The following is a 17,740-nucleotide window of genomic DNA, read 5'->3' as shown; positions in this document are numbered from 1 at the left end:
GAGGGGGAAAAACATACCTACCCAGACAACTACTATTAGCCCATACCTTAATCTGGTACGGAAAAAACACACTGCATCAGAGCAAAGCTTCAGATATACTCTGTAGTATCTGGAAAGCTGAGTATTTACATTCCTCAGCAGAACTGTGTGTCAGAGCCCAGCTAAAGTAACATACAAACCCATACACGCAAAGCGTGTCTTGTTCTTCAAAGTCTGAAGTTGCTTGTGAGTATTGCTATTTTATACACTTAGTTTACAGACTTCTGGCCTGAGGAGGGGTTATGATACTTAAAAAGCCCCATTCTCTCTGGAATTTTGGGTTTTTTTTTTTTTATCATGTGGTACGTCAACTTCCTGGTTGTACCAGGATACACATACACACTTGCCCAGTGCACACTGGCATGACTCACATACAACACTGACATCCCACGAGAGTGGATATAACAACGTTGTCCAGAGAAGCATCAGACCAGATGCAATAGCATATTTCATTTTGAGGCAAGATTTACTTTTCTGTACAGTGAAATAGAGTTAGAAAAATGGAAAAGCTCTCATCAGTATTTCTTAAATATATGAATTAGTGGGAGGAAAAATTAGTGGAGATTTGTGTCAGAAGACTTGCACGCTCTGGGTGTGGCTATTACATACGGATCAGCCTCCAGCAAGCTTGTCAATACCAATGCAAATAAAACGCATACTGGAGAGTGCTGGGAGAAGACAGCTACAGCAGGGAATCTTATCAAGTCCATCTTCTGTAGCACCTCTGCCTGCCCTCCAAAATTATCCATGGCATTTACAGTATACCTGAGCAGACCTTCTAGGAGTCAAAAAAACCATGGCTAAAACTACACAAGTAGATAGTTAAGTTACAATAAGGGTTTCCCCTGCAGACTTCTCCTAATTTCTGTTTACAGGCCCAGCTCACTTGAACAGTGTATCTACACCACTTCTTTCCTAAGAATCAAATGAGAACTTCCACTTCTAATAGCATGTTTCCTCCCTCTTCACTTTGCCTGTACAATATAAGAGTTTAAGTATTATTTCTCTTTACACATTTTGCCTGACCAACATTGCTGTTCTTGAGATGGCAAAGTTCTTTACTACAGCACATGCAAAATACTTAAAACTTTCTTTGAAGTATTTGAACAATCAAGTTAAGCTGCCAAGATTTAAACATACCTTTGAAAAAAACAGACATGCAAAAGGGAGGTGACACACACAATAACCTCTGTGAAAAACTTATTTTAGGGTTCAATTCCTTAGCCTATCAAATAAGGGAAAAATAGCACAAGACATAGCTAGCATGAATCTGACAAACCAGTTCTGAGCTCAAACTTGCCGGCTAGGAAAGCAATAGTGGAGAACATGTAGCTCAAGTATCATGCTTTATTATCTCAGCCCTCTGTTGCTTCTTGCACCTACCTGAAGACATAGTATTAAGTTTCATCATCCAAGTGATCCATGCCAGCTTGCACCACTATTTGAGTCAGTGCTCAGTAGCAGGTGAAGAAAAGCAGGAAAGCCTTTGCAGTAAAGATACTTGTCTTGATGAGTAGCTACACAACTTCCATCTTGAGAACTCTACACAACCAAATCTATGATCTTCCTTTAACGAAGGGCCTAGGTTTTTTATTTTTTAAATATAAACAGTGCTTGCCATTCGGAAATTAGTTAATCTCCCAAGTTAACTCTTTTCAAAGACTTTGACCAGTAAGTCCAATGTTCACAGAACATTTCAAACCTCCCCCTCACCTTTTTTTTTTTTTTTTTTTTTTAAGGAACAGGCTATATATACATTGAGAGTCTTGTCAGCAAGACACAGATGATCCGGGTATCCACATTCCTTTTGGTTTTGCTTATCCAGAGGTTAATAATGGTCAGAATATGAGTTTGACAGAGGAACAAGCAACCCTGAATTACTAGTTTTGTTTATATGTGACACAAATCTGATGTCTTCAGTTCAGAAAGGGGTCTCATGGCACCATGAAGCAAGCAGTTTACTTCAGGTTAAGGTGCTACTTCCCACCAGCTGAATACAAGGATGTCTATGGCCTTGGCCAACTCAACTGCAAAAAGGAACACACATTGATTTAAACCATCACATTTTAGTTCCACTTTCTAAACAAAAGAACAAAGGCTTCCTTAAACCCCAAGTTCTTTAAAAAAGTACTTTTAAAATTACTTTTAGCCTTGCTTTTGAGGTAAACACGCACACAGAGCAATAGCTACTTAAGGGACTGAATTACTGTCTGCCAGCTAGCCATATTTCTATACCCCTCGACTCCCTCTGTTCTTAATGAAGTTAATTTCTGAACTTTTGTTCAGCATTATGCTACCACAAGAATAGTACAGTATCCTGTGACAATGCCAAACAAGAATGTTCTTCTGCCCCTAATAACTCTTAAGACAAGTAGATAAACAAGCATTTTTACATGCCAAGTAACATAAGGATGGCTCAGCCACTTCAGCAGCACAAGGACACCCTCCAAACTACCAGTCATTACAGATGTTCTATTGCAGAATGGTTAGAAACATGGCTTTTCAGGAAAGAGGAGTGTCTACATTTTGAAGGGCATTTATAATAGTGTGGACAAGACCGCAGGCACATCACCCCACATTAGTTAGCAAGAACAAGCCCATTGTAAAAGAGTCACCACTGTTCACATCCCAGTGGACCTTCTTCATCTTTCAGGTGATCAACACATCATGCAGGAGGAACCAACTGCTTTCAAGCTCTTCCAGCACATTCTTACATGCTCAGCCTTTAACTGTGAAGCAAGTCATGTTCAACCAGAAAATCTTAGGAAGTCATTCACAGGAAAATGAAAGAGTTGATGACTTAAATATGAAAGACTTGGAGATCTCCTCAACAAGATAGGAATATTAAAAAAATATCCTACCAAATGACATCTCCCAAGGAGAAACTTGCAATATACCTTCTCTGAAAGATTCAGCAGGTACAAGAATAATGTCTGAAGAGTAATTAGCTTGACAAGTGAAGTAAAAAACACTGCTACCAACCACAGATAATTGCTGTACATGGGGGGAAAAAAAAAACCCCACCTGACAAGTGGTATTGGGAGATGTGGCGGGAAAGGAAAAAAAAATACACCCCACTGCCACCAAGAAAAAGGCATAGAGCACTAGCAAGATTCAAGATGCTCAGGATTTCAATACTGTTTTGCTTTGATGTACTGCAACACAACGAGCTGAGGAGGGACAAAGAGTGCAGGACTCCATGAGCCCAGAGACATCTGAACCCTATTAACATCCCTGAGCCAACATAGCCTGAAGGACATTGCTCACTCAAATGAAATAACCAGCTACAACTGCCTGCAGCTGTAGGTAGGAAAGAGAAAGCAGCATTGTTGAATCAGCTGAAGCCCAAAATAACAGCTGGAGAAACTGCTATATCAGGAACTCCCTGCATCTATAGAAATGGGCAAGAGGTTCTGAAAACAGCAGTTGCAGTGCTTTTTGCCTGCAAGCAGGTACATGTGTGTGTTAACAAGCACTAAGATTTTGTTTCTGTAAATTAGTTTTACCCACTTGCCTTTTGTGGGCTGGGGGAATATCCAGAAAGCTTTTCTTGTTTGTTTGGTCCTGCCCACTGTGCAAGCACAGAAGGTGGCTGGTTTACATATCACAGATTGCAAGTGAAGCTTGAGTCAGACTGAAAACTCACTAATCTGATGATTCTGCTTAAGACCTGAAAGAATAATTATGCCAGAAGATTTCTCTTCAGTCCTCCTCTGCTACCCTTATTATCACCAGAGCAGGGGAAAACATCAAGAGCAGCAGGGAAACCCTAGCCTGCATCAGCCCCAAGCTGCTGCACAAGAGGGTGGCGCTGAGCTGCAGCACCTCGCTGAGCATCTGACACTGCATTTCAGTTCGAGTGAGTCATTTCTGAGTCCTCCAACTGCAAGTTTGTGGTGACTGAGGAGGAGGAGGAGGTTGGGTATGGGCTTTCCAGTGAAGTCAGCTTGTTTGAGACTGCTATCTTTCCCAGAAAGTCAACCAGCTCTTTTTAAGAGCCAACTGAGACAGAATGTGTTGGTAAGTACTTCCTCTTCAAGGACTTAGTGCAAAAATAAAATTATTTCAAGTACAAGCCTTTAAATATTATCACTACTTGGACCAAGCAGTTTCAGATGTACTTTATGAATCAAGAATTGATTTGCATACCATCTTTAAAACTGAAGTTGTACATCTTTATAGGCTGTTTGGGTAAATCTGGAAGACATCACATTATTTTTCTTTCAGGATTGGAAAAGGTACAGAAAACCTCTAAAAACAGAACAGTACATAAGTACAAACTCCAGAGAAGAGATCTACCCAAACAGCATCTAAGTGATTGTTTTAATTATTTGCAAAAGAAAATCATGCAATACTTCATGAAAAAGGGAAGTATTTTTCCTTAAAAGAGGCACAAATTTTAGAACCATTACCCTGAATGCAAGTGTTTGTGCCACTGTTCTCAGAATTACATAGAAACCAAAAGTAACCTTGTCTACCATTAGACCTTTATTAAAAAAGAAAAAAGCAGTACTAGTATCACGACTTGAAAATCTAAAATAAAAATAGATATCCCATTCCTCACTCAACTGCTTTCTCAGTTTTTGGTATTTTGCAGTATGGTCTCCCAAAACTAGCTCTAGATTCAGATCAAAATACACAAAGTCAGAAAGACTGAAGCAGGAAATTCAGAGATTAGCAACCTTGCTTTTGTTATGTCAATCTTCTGATTGTTGCTCAGCTCCAGGCAACCATAATACATCAGATCTGCACACTGTAAAAGGCCCTGACAATTACATAAAGAGTATTTCTCTCCAAGCTCCTCTAGAATGTTTTCTGTTATCATCACACAGAACCCAATACACGATGAGGGTCACACCACACCATAACATCAATAAATACTCTCAAACTAGAGACAATTTACAAGGCTGAGAGAGAAAACAAGTACACTGAACAAATAGAAACACAGCCAGCAACACTGTGACATCAGAACCTGGTGTACCAAAACCGGTTTTGGTACCTAAATGATCTAGCAAGGGTCTACAAAACACCGGGCACCACAGTTAAAGCAGAACTAAACTCTGCGAACAGCTTTATGTCTACTTTGCAACAGGACATGCCACTATGAAGGGCATTATATGAGAACTACTAGTTTAATAACAGAATTATTGAGGCTTGGCACAATAAGCTAATCACCTAGTGCCCAGTTTCAGTTCTGTATAATAAAATTGTTACTAAGCTGCTTTCTTTTTGACTGGTTGGGTATTTTCCTCCCTCTCCCCTTCAAAAAAAAAGTCAGTGACTGCTACAGCCACAGGCTTGATATACTACAAGAATTACTATTTAGAAGGTCTTCCAAATGTTAGCATTTATCTCTAAAAGCAAATTCAAAAGTTTCAGCCCCTAGGAAGCCATTACAACTTTTCTGAAGACATTTACTCTCTACCTGGATAGGCAAATTATGAGGTTAGATGGTTCAGCATGTTCCAAAGATCAAGACTGAAGAGATGACCAGAAACCAACAGGGACAATATAGACAGTTCTGTCTCTTACAAAAATACATGACTATTTCAAAAGGTTAAAATAGTTGAGAAAGGTCTCCATGTTGAAAGTGCAGAATCCACAGTGAGTTCTCTACTCAAGCACTTTTTATTATGGGCAACAGTATAACTCCAGGCTACCAAATATGAAATTGAGCTGTAGATAGGAGATCAGTGGTCAAAGAGTACACACCAGAGCTATCTGAGTCCCTCCAATTGTGCTTCGCAGCTATAAAAACTCACCTTAAAGTACACATACACCTGTCTCTTCCGTCCACTCTCCCTGCATTGTGTTTGCAGCTCCTCTTTTAAGCTGGGACTGACACTCATGGATATGGCCTGTTGTGGTATGAAAACCCTACCCTATTCACTCTTCTGCATTAGTTTTTCCTGTAGTACATCTCCCCAAATGAACTCACCACAGGATCAGATCAGTGCCAGAAAGAGTGGAAACAAGTCCAGCAGCCCTAGCTTTAGCTGGCTTAGGTATTGAAGTCCGTGGTTTGACTAACTTTATGATAGCATGAACTGGCGCTTCCTTACAAAAGTTATTTTGCCCCATCTTTTCTGCTTTTACACCAACTCCACATTCTTTGTGCTGGCACAGCTGTTTGCATGGCTGAATGATGAACTTTAGTGAATTATGGTCCATCTAAAAACTCCTCAAAGGGTATTAGTTTTGCTGGATTATTACTTTGGAGCTGGGTAATTACTGATAAGGAAAACATGTATGGCTGAACTTTCGCAGGAAGACTGCGATGGCAGAGACTTGATTGATAAAATGCAAACACAGGAATAGCAGAGTTGCAAGAGGTGAGACAGCATATGACTGAGACACCAAGAGAGACTGGGAAAAGTGAAAGATTAAACCAGTTAGTTCAGGCAGCTGCAAGGTGGTTCTGTAACTCTCAGCCTCACCAAGGAGCTCCACAGGCTTTCTAGTAATGCCACATAAGGGAATGTGATTTTTTCAGTTTTGTCTTACTATCTGAAAGGATCATGCGTATACTCACAGCTGTGTTAAGAATATTAAGGTTGCCTTGGGAACTTACAATGCACACAGAAGAGCTGGATTAGACTAATTACCTTGCCTCAGTACACAAGGTAGTTGTTCACCCAGTCTGATGAAAAGTAAGTACTGTAAAAGGTGTATGGCTATTTCTACTGTAAACTATTCAACCCCACTCTCTGAAGATAAAGCTAATGTTTTCTTTTCAGTTTGTGACATCCATCACTACAGCATTCAGCTACTTCAAACAATTTTCACAACACCCTTATTAAGCAGTCTCTCAAGACAAAACTAATTAACTTATTATAGAACAGCCCAGGCTCTATAGGAAGATCATAAGACAGATGTTCACATAGCAAGCCACATGCAAGAAGTTACCATCTCAACAATTCAAAGCTAAACCATTTCACCATGTACCAGGATGCAGACAATGAAAATTAGCAAGGTTTGTCATTACCATCCCATAGCTGCGGCAGCAATTTCTTAGACTGCTTCAGCTATTTTGCTAAGTGCAAACATGTGCTTTACCAACAGTGAAAATGAGGAAGAGAAATCAGGACTTTTGTTAGACAGCTAAATAGTAAACATCAAGTATAAGAAGTGGAAAAACATGGAAATAGGCCTTGAGAGTAAACATAAAATAATGAATTCATACTGGAGTCCATAACCCACAACAGCAGTCATAATCACTTAAGTCAGGAGAAAATGAACATGTACTTCTTTCAAGCCTTTAAAACCTCGTAGTTCAACAAAGATGACTAATCTTTCAACAAATCAAGATATCTGTAAGCCAACATGACTATAACTCCAACTGAGCACTTACCTCTGGCAAGATTACACTGAAGATCTGTAAATAATAGGTAGTTTCGCCTTACTCTAAAGTTGTCATGAAGTTGCATAATGTACAGCTAGACTATGGAACCCTACAGCACAAGATTTTTCAAGGAAGAGCAGAAAACAGGACTGTACAGCAGGAACTGCATAATGGGGTGAGTCAGTTACATTAAACAAAGTTTTTCACCCTGACACTACAGGAGGAAAATAAACATCTACCAGTCTCTGGCCAATGGGCATAATGCAAGTGTCTGCTTTAAAGAGCAAGGAATTCTAAAATAATCCCCTAGAGACTCTTTCTTAAGGTATCTGGTACAGGATACTCAAATAAGATGACTAAGTTGAGTCAGCAAAACAAATTTGTGCCGCCTCTTTGCTTCACCGAACTTTGTCCAGCCCTCCTGCTGTGGTTAATGAAATTCAGTTTCAAAAACCTATAGGCAAAAATATCCCCTAGCCTTTGCAGCACCTTATCTTGCAGGGCAGAAGAAACTACAGAAAGTAGCTCTGAAATTACTGTCAGAGCTCTTTTCATAGCCCTTCCCATCTCATCCCCAACAGAAGCTATTGTGTGTGTCCCTTTCAATAGTTCAGAGAAGGACATGAAATATCAGTCCCCTTTGTATTTCATGCAGAAATGTTTACTACCTTTAACCCAACCATAATAAATATTTACAATTTGTAGTTTTACTAGTCCATCCACTCAGTGCAAAAGCAGTATCAAATTAATTTCTGCAGTACACAGAGCTTGACACCCAAAAAAGAACCAAGTTTTCAATAAACAGCTCTTCCTGTTCTACTTCCTTCTATATACAAACATCTGGGCTGAGTGCCCAGCTGACTTTATTTTAAAATAGTTTTAATTGCTTTATTATCTGCTCTGCTGTAATCAATGCTTTTTAATATGTTGTTTCTTCCTGCTTCTTAGAAAGCCTTCTCCCATGTAGTCTACCACCACCACCTTCATTAAACAATTAATAAGGTTTGCTGGGTTTTTCTCCAAGCTCACTGTTATGAATCTTGAGTTAACTCTAAGACCAGTAGCTTTAGTTTTACTTTGTCCCAGTTATTTTGAAAAGCCACTTAGAGCACAATTGCAGTAGTGATGTTCTGCATTAAATACAAATACTAGCACCACAGCTGACAACACAACTGGTGAGTAGCCCTCCCCATCTCAAGACAGTCTCCAACCAACCTGCTGTGCTGACTCAACATTATAGCTCCATATCCTCAGGGTTTCACTAGTCTCATCATTTAAGAGAATATTAAAAAAACAGACCCAGAAGTTACCAACTCCCATAACTTATGAAGATATATTGCTAGCAGTAAGTGCTGTGGGTTTGTTTTCATGGCTTTCCAACCCCCCACCTTTAGAGGAAACTGATCATAAACATAAGTTAGTAGTTTTTATTCCAGAGGGCATAACCTAGCTTTTAATTATTTTAGGCTTCATCTTTCTAATGATCTACTCAGTAAGCTCCTTTCAGTGTCATTTTCCTAAATGTACAATGTTTCAGGATAGGAAGTTCTTAGGAGAGAGGCTACGTAAGTCAGTACTAAGAAACTTGATTTACGCCACAACTGAGAGGGTACACATTTACTTAACAAGCTCTCCCGTGCCATGTTAAAACATAAGGACAGGCATGAATAAGTGAGCTATTTGCATATTTGTCTGGATAAAAGTTTGTAATAGGAAAGGTATGCTAGCTAAGAAAAAACCCCAAACTGAAACCTGACAAGAACACAGACATTTTACAGCTTTCTGTAGAGATACAGAAGCCTTCCTAACATGATCAAATATATCCTAGTATGTATGAGGGGGAAAGATGCATTTACTTGTCACGCTTTTTTTCCCCTCCCCACTTCTAACTGTAACAGTGAATGACGCTGGCGGATAGAGGAGTCCCACAGCTCTCGCTGCTTTTATTATTCTGTCCTGGTGTTCCACTTCTGTTAAAAAGATCAAGACAGATTACAGCCAAGAGTGCAACAGTAGCATCAGGCTCACAGTGCCTCATGTGAGCAGCTGAAGGAGGTCGTGGAGTTTATTGTTGAATTCTTCACCCACGGAAAGTACACTCTTTCTGATGTACTCTGCAATATGCTGGGGAGAAAAGAGTCATTTGATCCATGTATTCTTATTGTTCCACTTGCTTATTAGGCAACAAGTGTCACTGAGAAGCCAGGCACTGCTAAATTTTTAGATTAGCTTGTTATCATCCAAATAACAGATGGCAATTACAGATTCCAGGGGCTGGGGGGTGGCAGCTGGTTTTGGTTGCATTCTTTTTTAAACTTGTACAGTATGCTCAAGAACTTCATTAGGCATTCATTCTCTTCTCCTAAATATATTTAAATTTAATGGTTGACACAGGAGGTGAGGTCTCCAACAGTCCATTATTTACCTCAAAATTAGTTACAAAAGAACCCCACTTCTATTAATTCTCTTCCACCTTTGTGGGTAGTATGTTTTGAATGACCTAAGCCCAGTGCCCTACAAATTCCCAGCTTTCCTAACAAGCTTCTAACCAAAGCAGACAGCCAACATGAGCGAGAGCAGACTCACCATGATTGTGCCTGGGACAATCATCATAGGCTGCAGAAAACACAGAATGCCTGGCTTTCACTTTTGGCACAGAAAACAAGGAGGGAAGAATTACTTCCAAAAGCATTTGACAAAAAGTTACATGCCACCTTCCTTCTCTCTCCTCCTTCCCACAGTTATTGGAAATCCACCAGCAGTGACAATACAGAGGTGAGAATAAGGATGCTATTTACCACATCAATTGTAAATGAAATATTACTACAATTATGTTAACTAGCTAAAAATATAGCTTTAAGTCATACTAACCACTGAGTTTAAGTATTTGTCTCAGTAGCACAGCCAGATTATCTTTGACACAGGGTAAAAGACCAAGATAAGATCAACTCTTAATGATGCAGATGCCCGCAAGATCCAAGTGCAGGACAATTAGTCTTTGCTGCTACAAGTCATCAGTATTATAATCTCATCTACAAAATGGGACACAGTTGCTTTCCCTTTTAGTTAGCAGAAAGTTTCATTCAGCAGCATATTTCAGCATACCGAGAAATAAATTTACAGCTCTGAATGTGAGCACGTATTTTCCTGCTTCTTAAGATATTTGGGTAATGTTTACATGTCTTCCCCTCATATGCTCTTCTAAGTTACTACTGAATTTGACTGGATAGCTAAGCAGGATTTTGCATTAGGTATGTCTCTACCTAAACAACAACTGAGACAACCAAAGCAATGTGCTTACAGTTTCTTGGGGGGGGGGGGGGGGGGGGGGGGGGGGGTATTTACAAGAACCTTGGGTAACAGACACCTCCCTGCAGATTTTTTTCCCCCTGTTAAGAGTTCACACCTTTGCTGTAAGCCCTCTGCTTTGTGACACCAATGCGCAAGATCTCCCTTTATAGTCATGTTTCCTTCTAGGACAGGAGAGTTAAGAGAACAGTTCTTGTAACGTTTTCCTTGGATGAAGCTTCTTCACACATTCAATCTAAAATCTGAAAATCCTCCAAAACTCAACTATCACGTACAGCAGTGTTTTGGCCTTAAGATCAAAAAGTTAAAAAGCCTGCAGAAAAATCTGCTTTTCTCTTTTTATCTTAACCAAGTGCTTCCTTCCAACATATGCCGCCTCCTGTCAGAAATGTGGAAACTGCATCTCAGCTTCACCATTTCAGTACATACTTACCCCCCCAAAACAGTTAGTAAGACTCAGAGACTGCTACTGTCTCATTAATTGAGATGCACCACACTGGAAGTGGTCTTAAATATGATTTTTCAGATGACTACTATGCTCTAAGTTTATTTAGTTACTACCATCATGAACTACGATCTATGCTCATTTCCTAGTCTAACCTTTGCTTACGGATTTCTATTTATTCTGCTAAGAAACTTAAGGATCCTTAACTCCTGTTCTTAATGAATCCATGCACATAATTTGTATTTCTCCCATAAGAAATTCTTATTTGTGATAACAGAGTCCAACCACACTGAACACCTATTTTCATTTGCTGGACAGTGCCACATCAAGCATTACAAACTGACAGGGTAAGCATCTAACAGACGAGCCTGCAACACTTCAATGTTGCTGCATTCCTGGCTAAGAAGAGATGTTTAGATTTGGACACGTCAAATTAACTTTTTTTTTTTTTCCTGTTCTCTCATTCAGAGGGATTTTGCTTCCATGGGGCCCAAGGCATTCATGATCACACCTTGCAGCAGGGTAAAGAAATGGAACAGTATCTGCAGAACACAGAGCGGATACTCACACCTACAACCATATGAACATGAAGCTGCATTTCTCTGAGCCTGTCATATTGCTGAGCTTGCTCTTTGAGCCTCCCCAGTGAAAGGATTTTAGTTTACAATTTTTAATTTTTATGTGCATGAACCAGTATGCTTCTTTATTACATTTTCTCATGGGAACAGCTCTGTACGCCACAGTACATAATCGTAGGAGTCATGTGCAGTGTTGTGTTTGTCACTATTTACTTTTTTATTATTTGTACTGGAGAGGTCTTTCCTCTGAAAGTAGTGGTATTTCCAGTATGAACACATGTAGCAACGAGCTTTTGCAACAGGAAGATCTCTGTTCTTGTCAGAGATCTTCTCCCTCTCTCTCCCCAGGGAGACCATCCATAGCTAGCGCACTGCCATTCAGTAGAAGTCTCTCACCCTGTAATTATCAGATAGCTCATTAATGAGGCCTGTTTTGGAATTCTATGAATAACACTAGCCACTAGAGAAGGAGCAAAAGATATTTGTGTATTTAAGCCCAATTCTGGCAAACGGAATATCGTGCACTTTCACAATTAGAGATCTTTTTGCTTTGTAGATAAATATTGAATTTCTTATCAGTCTGTGACACAGGATGTCACTACTTACAACTGATGTACAGAAAACTTGAAATCCTTTGTCACCATTTCCTACCGACTCGCAGTGCTATCTTAAGGAGACTATTTAACCTCACTAGAGCTTCTCCTCTGTCATCCATACCATACTGTTACACACGGTTAAAGCATTTCCCTCTATACCATCTCTTCAGGCACTGTGCTGTTTAACACAGATCTAGCGGTGCTTAGCCTCGATGCCCAGCCTCCAGACTTCAGGCAAAAACTACCAAAATGCACACAAAGGAAAAAAAACTCACAGCATTTGGATGCGTAGGAAACAAAAGGAATACAGAGATAATACTACAGGCTTCTCGCCTGTTTCATGGAGCTGTTACAAAATTTGTAGTCTAATCTCAAATTGCACATTGACAGTTACTCTTGCAAGCTCTTAAGCAGCAACAAGAAGTAACCCGTGTAAACCCAACATTTGGACGTACAGCAAGAGAAGAGAAATTGGTTTCGGCTTATCTGCCCTGACACCTGATTTTAGGTGATCTTTGGGCTCTACGCTTTTAACCTGCCATGGCAGCTATTTAAAGATGTAAAGCTGCGACCTGAGCTTCATAATGCCGAAACCATGTGACATCTTTACCAGGCTCCTAATTTTAACGCTCGAGAGCAGCCGCTCGACGTTACTGCACCCGGTACAGGCACCCTTTTGAAGAGCGAGCAGCCCGTCATCCGCAGGGTGATATAGCACTCCGCAAATGTTGCAATTCTGCTGCTTTACCACATCAAAAACCGGCCCTCCTCCCCTCCCCCAAGCGCACAAAACCGTCAAGAGACACTTGCTTAAGCAAACTGCACGGAAGACGGGAAAAACTTCGCCAGTTAAACGCTAAGAATTGGGTGGTTTTTTGCTTTTTTTTTTTTTTTTTTTAAACCCGCAGTACATTTACGCAACGCCCGCTGGCGGGGGGCGGCAGGCGCGGAGCGGCCCCGGCCCCGCCGGCGGCACCGTGCCTTCACGGGCACCACCCGCCCGCCGTGCGGCGAGCGGAACGGCCGGTCAACAGGACACCGGCTACCGCAGGCTCCCCGCCGCGCCGCGCCCGGCGGCAGCCGCGCACCTCGCCCCCCCCGCACGGCGCCGCGCTCCCGGCCCCCGCCGGGGCGGAGGGCGACAGCGGCGGGCGGCTCCCGCCCCCCCCCCCGCTCCGCATCGACCCCCCCGCCATCCCCGCAGCCCCCGGGGGGGGGGGGAGGGGTGATGGGGACCCGGTGGGGCGGTCCGTCGCCGGGGCCGGTGGCGGCGCTTACCGAGTGGTTGACCCCCCACATGAGGACGCTGAGCAGCGGGTCGCTAGCGCGGAACAACTTCACTTTTTGCGCCACGAAGTGCTTTTTCTTGGTCTTCGTTTTACTCGCCATGACGGGCACGATGCTGCTGGGGGCCGCCATGGCGCGGCCGGCGGCGGCAGCGGCGCGGGGGGAAGCGGCGGGAGGGGAGGGGAGGGGCGGGCCGGCGCCTCAGCGCCCCAGCCCCGCGGGCAGGCGGCCGGCGGCGGGCTGGCAGCCGCGGGGCGCCGCGCGCATCCCGGCCTGGCCGCCGGTGCCGCGCGCTGAAATGGCCCCGCTCGCGCGCCTCGGTCCCGCCCCCTCACCCCCCCCTCCTCCTCCTTCCCCCCCCCCCCCCCGCGCGGGGGAGCCGCCGCCCGCCACGCACCGCGCGCCGCCGCGCCCCGCCCCCGCAGCCGGCGCGGGAAGGGCCGGCGGGGTTTCGGTTCCTGCCGCCCCACGGCGCATGCGCCCCCCCCCCCCCCCCCCCCCCGGCTCGCGCCTGCGCGGCAGCGGCGGGAAAAGCGGCGCCCTGAGGGAGGAGGGGGCCCGGGGGGGCTGAGGCAGGGCGGGAGGGGAGCGTGCGGGGACAGCCGGGAAGAGGGGGGGGTCCCCTCGCTGAGGGGAGAGGGGCCTTCGGAGGCGAACCCCAGCTCCGCGCCTGCCTGGGGAGGAAGGTGGTTCTCGTCCCCTGCCCAGAGCCCCGCTTCCCACCCTGACACATCTCCCAAGTCCTCTGGGAAACAAAACCTACCGTCATCCTGATCTCTAACTAATCATACACATCGTTACTTTGTGCAGTTTGGGTAATATTTACTCAAGTTTCCAGTTCCCCGCCCCATAAAGATACCTCTAGGAGTGAGAAAGACACTCTGAGGCAGGACTTTGCCGGCTGCTCCTGACCTAGCTCCAGCCTGCGAGCAGAGCAATTTGTGCCAGCCAGCGTACACCAGATACTGAAAACTCGGTCTTCTGCAGAAGTATTGCACCCCTATAAACTACACTCCTGTATTCATACCCACAGCAAAAAAATGTAAAATGCTTCCTAACCGCCTCTATGGCCCCAGAGGATGCGGTCCGTGATAGACGGCATCCTGCAAAGGCACATCTGCCCGACTCAAGGCATTGTACGCAGCATCTTTCCTCCACCATGTAATGAGGAACCTTAACGACAACGGCAGTCACTCTGCAGGGTCAATACAGATAACACAGCATACATCTTTGTGCATTTACAATAGGTCATCCATCAACTTCTCAGTCACACAAACTGACCTGCCCGCTGTAGATCTTGCTGTGTTCGTCAGCTGATCGTTCAGCAAGGCGACCAGATCCTTAGGGAGAAGCAAGAGCAGGGCTGCTCCATGAGGGTGGACAAAAGAGCAGCCGAGGGTCATCCCAGCACTGGAACAGGTTGCCCAGAGAGGTGGTGGAGGCCCCATCCTTAGAAACATTCAAGGTCAGGTTGGACGGGGCTCTGAGCAACCTGATCTGGTTAAAGCTGTCCCTGCTCACTGCAGGGGGGTTGGGCTAGGTGACCTCTAAAGGTCCCTTCCGACCCAAAGCATTCTATGATGATTCTATGATGAAGCAGTGCCCTCAGCGACGGGGCCCGGACCCACAGGGTCCACGCACAGCGGGCAGGGCTGGGTGCTGGCAACAGCGCACACCAGCAGCGCCAGAGAAGCTGAGGCGATGAACCAGGCCCAGCCAGGAAGGCACAACGTAGGCACAGGGTCCATCCAGGAGACAGGGCCAGAAACAGGACTGCAGGCAAGCTACCTACAATATAGGACCAAGGTACAACCAGAACACAGTGCTGAGGACAGGTATGCCTACAGCATAGCTCAGGCAAAGACCTAAACTGAGCCCTCCCTGAGCTTAAATGGAGGTCCTGGGCAGAGGGTGCTCCCAGGTGAGGCTGTTCAGGGCAACTAAGGTCAATAGGTGAGCTCAGGGCCCTGGCACAGACTTACACTGCTGCTCATAAATTTAAGAACTTGTTGCACCAAACAGTTGTTCACGTGTCTCATCCTATCCATTTCTCTTTTGCTTCTGTGATCTCAATAGCAAAGTTACCTCTCATGCTGGAATCCAAACCAGTAGTGTTAAATCTCCCTCCGGCATAGAAACAGTTACTGGGATTTATTATATGGTCCCTTTTCTGCATCTTAGGGAGAGTAGGAGAGAACAGAGATGCTATATTTAATTTTCCGTCATGCTTTTTTTTGAGAGCAAGACTTAGGAGTTACAGAGAGACTAAACTGTAATGTTTGTTCTTGAAAATAGATTCAACAACAAAAAAAATCCCTTATATTTCTACTGCAGTCAACAGAAGCAGCTGAATAGTCAGCACCTTTGAATAAAAGCAGGTCACTTAGATGCCTAAATACAGATTTGAAGTCAGACTTTCAGAAGAGTTCAGTACCCATTTTATTCCTTACATTATGCTTAGAACATGACATCTGAACATCGTACAATGCTGCACACATCAACGTGACTAACATCTGTCACATACGTGTCTTTCATCTTCCTTCCAGAGTAAATCCACATAGTGAAGCATTTTGGTTTATAAATGTGTAACAAACAACAAACATTTTGGTAGGTTTGTTATAGGGAAGGCAAGGCTGAGGAAGGAAGTCGCTTTTTTTTTTCCAGGAGACTTTCTTGTCATCTTGGCCTAGATTCTGAAGAGCTCTTCCCTGTGAATATGAATCCTTACCAAGAGAGGTTGTTTTATCAGAGGAACAAAAGATACTGACCATAACCTTTACAGCAGAATTAAAATAAATCAAGGGCCTGGGATATCTTCATGACAAGGTCTGGGGCAACGATTTGTTCTCTCCAATTTTAAGCACCAAGAACAGGATGGTTGCCTGTACCTGTCTATCCTGTAGGGACTACTGTGGGCACAGGTTTTCCACTGAATCCATGATACACATGCAGCTGGACACAGGGTTTGCTTGAAGAGACAACACTTGATTACACTTGCAGCCTACACTCCCCTGGGGAAGTCTCTTTCTGACCATGCTTTAACTGGAGCTCCAGGCTCGCTCTTTCCCTCAACTGTAACCATACACCTTAAAATAAAACTAACCAGAGACTGAGTCTGGGACCAGGCCCCTCAGCCAGCGCCCACAGCAAAAATTTCCCCAGCCAAGTTCTTGCAGCCTGGACTTCCCTTTCAAACCGCTTTCTAGCTCCCCTCCAGCTGCGGCTCTAGGCTGTCTCTGTCCAAATGCCCACCTTAGGACTAACACAGATCCTTAGACCAGGACCCCCAGCCAGTGTCCTCAATAAAATGTTCTCTCTGCCAGGTTTTTTCTACCCCAAGCACTTTCTTTTCAAAGCTCCTTTCTAGCTCCATTCTAGCTGCAGCTCCAGGCCCTCTCTTTCTCTCAACCCTAACCTTAACCCTCACACAAACCATATGCTGGGCTTTGGACATGGCCTCCAGCCATTGCCCGCACCTGGAAGTTCTTGCAGCCAAGTTTTCCTTGCAGCCTACACTTCCCTGGGACAGTCACTTTCTAGCCCAAACCAGCTGCAGCTCGTGTATCTCTCTTTCTGTCAACTATAACCTCAAACCTCACCCTATACCTGACAGTTATATTGAGCCTTAGACCAGGCCCCTGAGCCAGTGCCTCCACCTAAAAGTTTTTGCAGCCAAGTGTCCTGGTTTCGGCTGGGATACAGTTAATTTTCTTCCTAGTAGCTGGCATAGTGCTGTGTTTTGGATTTAGTATGAGAATAATGCTGATAACACACTGATGTGTATTCTAGACACTGTATTCTAGACATTAGAAAGAAATTTTTTGCAATGAGGGTGGTCAAGCACTGGAACAGGTTGCCCAGAGAGGTGGTAGAGGCCCCATCCCTGGCAACATTCAAGGTCAGGTTGGATGGGGCTCTGAGCAACCTGATCTGGTTAAAGCAGTCCCTGCTCACTGCAGGGGGGGTGGACTAGGTGACCTCTAAAGGTCCCTTCCAACCCACAGCATTCTATGATTCTATGATTCATTCTATGTTTAGTTGTTGCTAAGTACTGCTTATGGTAGTCAAGGACTTTTCAGCTTCCCATGCTCTGCCAGGTGCACAAGAAACTGGGAGGGGGCACAGCCAGGACAGCTGACCCAAA

At 44.1% G+C, this 17,740-nt stretch overlaps 1 protein-coding gene across 3 annotated transcripts in view; it reads right to left on the bottom strand.

The window, feature by feature from the left end:
• PIP4K2A (phosphatidylinositol-5-phosphate 4-kinase type 2 alpha) overlaps positions 1-13,728 on the bottom strand; it is a 117,000-nt gene extending 103,272 nt beyond the window's left edge. For 2 of the 3 annotated variants that reach the window (XM_075705392.1, XM_075705391.1), the window contains exon 1: positions 13,588-13,714. In XM_075705392.1, the coding sequence (XP_075561507.1) occupies positions 13,588-13,698 (111 nt within the window). In that variant the 5' untranslated portion in view covers positions 13,699-13,714. Of the gene's footprint in view, positions 1-13,587 lie in introns of all 3 variants that reach the window. The other variant, XM_075705390.1, reaches the window with a different exon arrangement.
• Positions 13,729-17,740: the final 4,012 nt, after the last annotated feature.

This window comes from Pelecanus crispus, chromosome 2 (assembly GCF_030463565.1).
Source record: "Pelecanus crispus isolate bPelCri1 chromosome 2, bPelCri1.pri, whole genome shotgun sequence".
NCBI lineage: Eukaryota > Metazoa > Chordata > Aves > Pelecaniformes > Pelecanidae > Pelecanus > Pelecanus crispus.
Note: the sequence above shows the minus strand (reverse complement) of the source record. Positions and strands in the feature narration are given on the sequence as shown.